The 7,808-nt window shown below is 58.1% G+C and overlaps 1 protein-coding gene across 2 annotated transcripts in view; it reads left to right on the forward strand.

Moving 5' to 3' along the window:
* MAFF (MAF bZIP transcription factor F) overlaps nucleotides 1-7,786 on the forward strand; it is an 8,598-nt gene extending 812 nt beyond the window's left edge. The window contains exons 2-4 of one of the 2 annotated variants that reach the window (XM_081822432.1): nucleotides 2,331-2,414; nucleotides 6,601-6,666; nucleotides 7,271-7,786. In XM_081822432.1, the coding sequence (XP_081678558.1) occupies nucleotides 6,631-6,666; nucleotides 7,271-7,744 (510 nt within the window). In that variant the 5' untranslated portion in view covers nucleotides 2,331-2,414; nucleotides 6,601-6,630 and the 3' untranslated portion in view covers nucleotides 7,745-7,786. The remainder of the gene's footprint in view (nucleotides 1-2,330; nucleotides 2,415-6,600; nucleotides 6,667-7,270) is intronic. The other variant, XM_006752183.2, reaches the window with a different exon arrangement.
* The last annotated feature ends 22 nt before the right edge of the window (nucleotides 7,787-7,808 follow it).

The raw sequence follows: 7,808 nt of genomic DNA on the forward strand, positions 1-7,808 counted from the left end.
GGGAATTCTCCCTCGTGCTGTCCCCTTCCGACCAGCCCGCAGCCAGGCCCTTGCTGTCCCTGGAGTTCCCCAGGGACACGGCCATGTGACTGCGGTGTTTGTCCCCCACCCAGAGCCAGCTGCAGCTACAGGGTGGGGCAAAGTATCAAAAGCCCCACCCGGCTGGGCTGGGGGGTGAGATGAGAGGGCCACCCCGGGCCTCAGCACCCTGATGGGTCTGGCAACAAAGTGGGCTGATGCCTCTGTCCTTGTCCCTGGGTTTTCCAGCTGCCTGGGGAAGGCAGCCCCTGGGGACTCTCCTTCATCCCCAGGGTTGCCCATCCCCTCCCTCTCAGGAGGAAGAAGGGCCAGAAAACCCACCACAAAGGTGGGAGGTGGGAAGGAATCCCTGGCCGTCTCTCTTTGGTGGTTACTCTTGGCTGGTCCTGGTTCTGGAGGTTGTGCCTGATGGGCTGGGGAGGGTGAGACCAGGATGGGGTGGAGCTGGTTTCTGCTCTCCTGCTGGTTTCAGTTCACAGGTGGGATTAGTCAGACGGACCTACTGATGGTTGGACCTGAGGAGCTAGTTGAAGGCCTGGGCCAGCCCGAGGACCCAGAGTCCTCACCCTGGGCTAGGCATGGTCAACAGGCAGTGGCACAGGTGGTCTTGGTCCATGAAGGGTTAATATGTGAGGGGTGGGGCCCTGGCCTAGCCTCCTCTGCCCATTAGCCCTGTGGGATGAGATGGGGGTTAGGGATGCTTTGGTCCTATTCTGCGCCCCTCCCACCCACAGAGCTTAGAATGGTGGGGGTGGGGTGGTAATTGAACTTGCTGGGGTGAGAAACCAGATGATCTTTTAACCGTGATCTTTGAGCCCTGGTGAGCTCTGCTCCCACAGGTGGGAATTTGAGTGTCCCCGTCTGCAGCAGGAACTGGGCAATATGCGGGGTGGCGGGATGGGTGTAGAATGGGGAGGTATGGCAGCCCCCACACACTGCCTATTTTCCAGGGGCCCTGTGAGAGAGAAAGAAGAGCCCACAGCCCCAGGCTGGAGCCAGGGATGTCCAGGAGTATAGGGTTTTAGTAAGGGAGGTGGCAGCCAGGAGCACAGGAACCAGGCAGGCCCATCCTTCAAAGCTGGGCAGGAAACATCCCCCAGTAGGGCGGGGGGTCAGAGGACAAGGGGAAGTGGCTGGGTGGCTCACAGATGGAAAGCTAGCACTGAGAGTTTTGACCTCCCACTCAATCACGTCTGGGCCTTCCCTAGGGCCTGGGACCCAACATGGGTTCCTGTGCCTCCTTCAGTCCTGACATTTTTACCCTGCGTTGCCACGGAGCCTGTCATGGGCCAGATGCTGGGAATGAGATGGTGAACAAACCAGATCCAGAGCCTGCCCTCTGGGATCTTATGGTTGAGGAAGGGGAGACAAAGTTGAAGAAAGAGCTACCAAATTAAATGCAAAACCACAGCTGAGATGGGTAGTATGAGGCAGAAGGTGCTGTGATTTGAAAGTATATAACAGGACTCCGACTTAGCCAGGGCGATCAAGGGAGGCTTCTCTGAGGAGGTGACCAGTGAGCTGGGCTGTCAGATGGAGGGATGGTCATCTACGAAGCCCTTAAGGGCAGGGGCTGTGATTCATCTTTGGGCCTTTGGGACCCAGCAACAAGTCTGGCACAGAGTAAGTGCTTCTTGGAGGTTTGCTGATGAAACGAATGAATGAGCATTAGGTCCATGTCCTGGAAGAACTCCACAACATTTGGGAAAAAAAGGTCTGGGAACCCCAGAGAAGCAGGAAGCCCGAGGGGGTTCTTGAAGCAGTCTCTCAAAAGTGAGCAGATCCTTCAGGACCCACGTGCCATCCTCCCTCACACGCACGCACACACATTCACGCATGCACACAGACACACTCCCTGTGGGAAATGTACAAGGATGGTAGGGTTTACTGTCCTTTCCTTCATTTGTTGTGAGCATGAGGATCCTGGGAGAGAGCAGAGAGAGAATCCAGTGGAGACCTGGGGGCCCCACTGGCAGGCTGGAGGGGAGGCTGGCCTGGCAGGGTTTTGAAGTGGGCTGAGCCTGGGCAGGTTTGTAGGTTTGTGTCAGCCGTCTGCAGTGCTCCCTCTGACAGCTCTACGGGGAGGACAGATGACAGGGCCAGCAGTGGAGGCAAGTAAGACCAGAGGCCAGTGAGGAGGCAGCTGTGGTCATAGTTCCGCTGAAAGGGGAAGTGGTCCCTGGCTATGCAGGTGGAGCAGAGGGATGGTCAAGGCTGACAGTCTCAGAGTTTGTGTTCTCATGCCCCCTGCCTCCAAGAAGCCTTCCCTGATTGCCTTTCCCTTCCTCCAGGGCCTCCGCTCTGTTGGTGGTCTTGGAGCTCCACTCTGGACCAGAATCTGACACTCAAAACTCCAAAATAATCAGTGCTGGAAGGTACTCTAGGCTCGGTGGAGGGTTGGGCATGGTGGGAAACTGAGGCCCAGAGAGGGGAGTGACCGATCTGAGGCCGCGCGGTGTGAGTGGGTGGTGGAACCAGAGCTAGACTGCAAGGCCCCTGCTTCCCTGCGGTGCTGGGTTCTCCCAGCTTTGCTCCCCTTCCAGCAGGGAGGAGGCTGCCCCAGCGCTGGCTGCCAAGGCCCAGGAAAACACATTTTTTCCCTCTGTCCTCACAGAGGAAGCAGAATGGTTCAGCAGCCAGAGAGGAGCCCAGGCCAGTGGGTGGGCCGTCTACAGGATGTCTCTGGAGTGGACTAGGGGCCAGAGAGGGGAGTGCAGGAGGGCTGGTGGCTGCTGACGGGGCCAGGCCCGCCGTCAGTCCCTGAGAGTAAGTTCATTCTCCGTGCCTCCAAAAGAACGCTGGGAACCTGCAGACCTTGGAGTTCGACTCTGCTGGCCTCAAAGGGAAGAAGAGAAAAAATAGGGGTGGGGTGGGCAAGAGATGTGGGGGCTGGCACTGAATAAAGGGCCTTGAACTGGGGGGTCAGGACCATTTACCTGCTGTGCGACTTCAGGCAAGAGATACCCCTCCCTTTTGGGCTAAGTGAGGAGGCAGGGCCAGATGCCCTCCAGGGCCCTTTCCTGTGTGACCCCAGCCAGCCAGGAGATGTGGAGGCCAAGCAAGGTCCCAGCGCCTGCTACCGGCCTGACCCCTCCTGGACAGACTCAGCCATTCTAATAACCCCCAGGTGCTCACGGGGCTCTACAGTTTGTACCTCTTGGCAGGTATTTTCTGATCCTGCAGTTGGAATAGTGGAGACCCAGAGAGGTGGGCCTTGCCCCAGGTCACACAACCTGGAGAAGACAGAGATGGGGCTCAAACCCAGGCTTGCCTCAATCCATTGCTCCTTTCCTTGCGTCCCATACCCCAGCTGGGGGCCAAGCATCATGAGGGTGGAACCCCTTCTCCCTTCCCATCTTCCTGGCATCTGTGTATAATCCTTGCCATGCGGAAGCAAGGAAGCAGATGGAAAGGAGGAAGAGTTGAAGACAGGGCAGGAGGTTTTTCTCCTGGACAGTGTTCAGCGAGGCTTGGGCTTGGCACTCGGTTCAGACACTGACAAGCTGGGTCATGGTGTCAGAGACCACCCGCCCACATCTCACCAGTGCCTGTCCCCGGCCGGGCCCTGTGCGGCTGGCCTCAGCACCCAGAACTGCTTCGGCCTGCTTCCTGCCGCGGAGCTCCCTGTCCGGTGGGGAGACAAGGGAACAGACCATTACAAGACGGGGAGAAGCGCTAGGGTGGGCGGCGCCTGAGAAGTTCTGTGGGTCCGGGAGGGCTTCCTGGAGGAGGAAGGATGAGCAGGAATCTTCCAGATAAAGTCAGGGGAGAAGTGTCACAGGGTGTGGAGTGGCCCAGAGGGAACAGGGTGTGGGAGAGAGGAAGTGAAAGAAATTCGGCGCGGCGGAGGTGCCAAACGGAGGTGGGCAGTGCTGACAGGCCTGGGATGCCACGCAGGTGGGCCTGGACTCTGTCCCAGGGATAGGAAGGAGCCACGGAAGGTTTTCCTCTGGGTGGTGACATGGTCAGAGTCACATGCTGGAAAGATCCTCCGGTTGCTGTGTAGAGGATGAGTGGAAGCCAGCAGGAGAGCATTCTAGGCCCTCCCTAGGTGTGTGTGTGTGGCGGGGGAGGGGAAGCGGCCCTTTAAGAGGACTGTATTGAAGGGCAGGATTGATGGGGGTGGTGTATGAGGGTCTCTAGTGGCGTCTGTGAAAGGCCAGGCTCCTGACTTCGGACTTTCTGGGCCCCAGCGACACTACAAGAAGCTTGGATGGCTCTGAAGACCTTCCCAGCCCGAGGGCCTTGGTGGCTGCCTTTAGGAGGGGATCTCTTCAAAGGCCACCTTCCCCTTCCTGTCCCACTCCTTCCCTCTGGGGTGTCAGAGCCCCCGGCTGTATGGGCCCAGAGTTGCGGGGGGACTCCAGAGAAGCCTGGGGCTTTCTGCATCTCGGTCCGAGTCACCCTGAGAATTCAACCACCATTACTTGAGCATGTGCTGTGTGCCGGGCTCTGGGCACTGGAGATGCGGCAGAGGACAAGGCAGAATCTTGGCTGCCATGGAGCTGGGCCTCTAATGGGGAGGCAGACACTGAGCAAATATGTACAATAGATGAATGAGAATATATACAGTGGAAAGTACCTTGGAGAAACGTGAGGTAGGGAAGGGAGGTGGAGAGAGAGAGAGAGAGAGAGAGAGAGAGAGAGTGTGTGGGGGTGTGTGTGTGTGAACCAGGGGCTAGGAATTCTAAATGGACTGAGAACCGGAGATTTGAAGAGACCTGAAGGTGAGAAACAAGCTTGGTGGCCATCTAGGAGAAGAGAAAGCCAGGCCCAGGGAACAGCCAGTGCAAAGGCCCTGGGGAGGAGCATGCGTGGCGTATGTGAGGAACAACAAGGAGGAGGGTGTGGCTGGAGCAGATTGGGGAAGGGGAGCCAAGCAGGAGCTGAAGTCAGAGGCCTACGCTCGGGCCACATGCAGCGGCTTGTGGGCCATTGTGATGACTTTGGCTTTTACTTCCAGTGAGATGGGAACTGTGGGACGGTTCTGAGAGGGAAGTAACATGAGTTACCTAACACACTCTGGGTCACCCCTGGGGAAACTGAGGCACAGAGTGGTTACCCGATCGGCCAGAATCAGAGCTAGTGGGGGGAACCACCATCAAAGGCCCCACGGGTGTCTGGCACCAAAGTCCATGCACTTTGCATTTCTCTACAGCGTGTCCCAGGGACACCCGGACCTGTGGGAATGTGTCAGAGGCCGAGCTGAGGCTGTGAGGTGGGCCCCACAGAAAACTCGAGAAACCAGGGTTTGGACCCCGTTTGCCCCTGCTGCTCTCTAGCATCCTGGGTACTGCAAATGAGATCGATAGGATACTGCATCTCAGGCCACAGAGCATCTTCCCGCCCTGTCCCCTTCGCTCCTCACCACCACGCCTCCCCTTGCCGATTATCAGATGAGGAAACACAGGCTAACAATCTGCTGGGGACAGAGAGGACTGCTGCTTTCAAGGGGGCTTTGGGAGACAGTCCTCTTCTCGGCCCCGAGCAATGGCCACGGGCCTCCAGAAGGTACCCTCCATGTCTCCCCAATGCCAATGTCTGGCATAGAGTAGACGCTCAAAAAATATTTGTTGAAGGGACGTGGAACTTTCAGGCCTGTGGGGGAGACACTGAGGGCCACTGGACCCCTCATCGGTTTAGGGTATGGCTGCCCTGTCTGCCCAGGACGGTGCTGAATTAGTGTTGGGTAGCTGCCAGGCGGGGAAAGCTTTCCCAAGACAGATTTGGATGAGGAGGGCGTGGGCTGGGGGAGAGGGGAAGGGACTGGTTACGTGTTATTTTGATGGGCTGCAGGTTGGACTCTGAAAAGTCATTGACTAGCATATATATATATATATATATATATATATGCATTTTTTTTAAGTAAGCTTTATGCCCAGCATGGGGCTCGCTCATGACCCTGAGATCAGGAGTCGCATACTCTACCAACTGAGCCAGCCAGGTGCTCCAAATATGGTTTGTGTACTTTGCTGTATATAGGTTATACTTTAGTGAAAAGTTAAAAAAAAATCAAAGAGGCATATCTGGACCCCATGTGGGAGAATGGCTGGCTGGGGCGGGGGGGGTGTCCATGCATATTTATATGTGCCAGGCACTGATTGAGGCACATTGATGCCATGGTAGGCCAGGCAAGACCGAGTCCTCCTGAGTTTGCATTTTGGTGGAGGAGAGGTGGGACAGAGATAACCAAGTAACCAAACAAAATAATTGCAGAAGAGGTGACTATGAGGGTTAGCAAATGGGGTGATGTCATGATACAGGAGGTGTTTAGCAGGGATGGTTAGACCACTTCGAAGAGGTGACATTTGGCAAAGCTCTCAGTGAAGAGTCACTGTGAGGAGGTAAAAGGAAGACAGCAGTAAAGAGAGCAGCAAGTGCAAAGGCCCTGAGGCTGGAATGAACCACTCAAGGGAGCCAGTGTGGCTGGACCATTGGGACAGAGAAAGGTGGTATGACAGGACTTCCAGAACAGCAGAGGCCTTGAATGCCAAGGTAGTGAGTTTGGGTTTTATTCAAAGTAGAAAAAAAAAAGTGATCTTGGTCTCCTTTCTCTCCTAGGTCTCAGCCCAGAGGGCACCTTCTGCAAACATGTCTGTGGATCCCTTATCCAGCAAAGCCCTGAAGGTAAGGAGGCAGCCCCTGTTGTCCCTGTCCTCCCCCTCCCTCCTTGCCTAGGCTCACTGTCCCATCCCAACTTCCCAACTTCAGTTCCTGGAATCCTCAAGGGTGGCTCAGCAGGCTTCAGGTGTTCATGAGGCCCCGGGACGGGCCCTGGGCTGGAAACCAAGAGGCCTGGGCTCTGGTGGTAGGCTGTGTGCCTCCTGGGACAGGTCACTTCCCTCTCTGGGCCGGCTTCCCCATCGGAACCACGCTTACTGGGCTAGAGAGGACTTAAAAGGTGCTTTCTGGACCAGGTTTCTCTGGCTGAGTCCAGGCTGGGGCACTGGGTTAGAATTTGGGCCAAGCCCCCGCGTGGTGGTTCCTTTTATGTTCAGATCCCGGTTTGGCCCAGTTTCCCCTTTCTGGATTCCTTGCCCTCCCGTTTGGGGCCTTGGAGCAAGTCCAGCCTCTAAGTCTGGGCCTATGGTGGTGCAGGGGGAGCATCGGGGGGGTGGGTGGGGGGAGCCGTCTCCAGCACCTGCTGCGCGCCAGGCCCAGGGCCGGGGCCCACAAGCAGGGCGCGAACCTGGGCCTCAGTTTCCCCATGTGCCCAACATGCTGCCCCCAGATCAAGCGTGAGCTGAGCGAGAACACGCCGCACCTGTCGGACGAGGCGCTGATGGGGCTGTCGGTGCGCGAGCTGAACCGGCACCTGCGCGGGCTCTCCGCCGAGGAGGTGACGCGGCTCAAGCAGCGACGCCGCACGCTCAAGAACCGCGGCTACGCCGCCAGCTGCCGCGTGAAGCGCGTGTGCCAGAAGGAGGAGCTGCAGAAGCAGAAGTCGGAGCTGGAGCGCGAGGTGGACAAGCTGGCGCGCGAGAACGCAGCCATGCGCCTGGAGCTCGACGCGCTGCGCGGCAAGTGCGAGGCGCTGCAGGGCTTCGCGCGCTCCGTGGCCGCTCGTGGGCCCGCCGCGCTCGTGGCGCCCGCCAGCGTCATCACCATCGTCAAGTCGGCCCCGGGGTCGGGGACGGGGCCGGGGCCGGCCCCCACCCCCGCCCCCGGCCCCGCCCCCGGCCCCACCTCTGCCGCCTGCTCCTAGTGCCCGCCCCACCCCCTGCCAAGCCACGCCCCTCCGACCCCGTCCCCCGACCCCCCCCCCCCCC

The sequence above is a fragment of the Leptonychotes weddellii genome, chromosome 5 (genome assembly GCF_054177405.1).
Source record: "Leptonychotes weddellii isolate Sample4059 chromosome 5, ASM5417740v2, whole genome shotgun sequence".
NCBI lineage: Eukaryota > Metazoa > Chordata > Mammalia > Carnivora > Phocidae > Leptonychotes > Leptonychotes weddellii.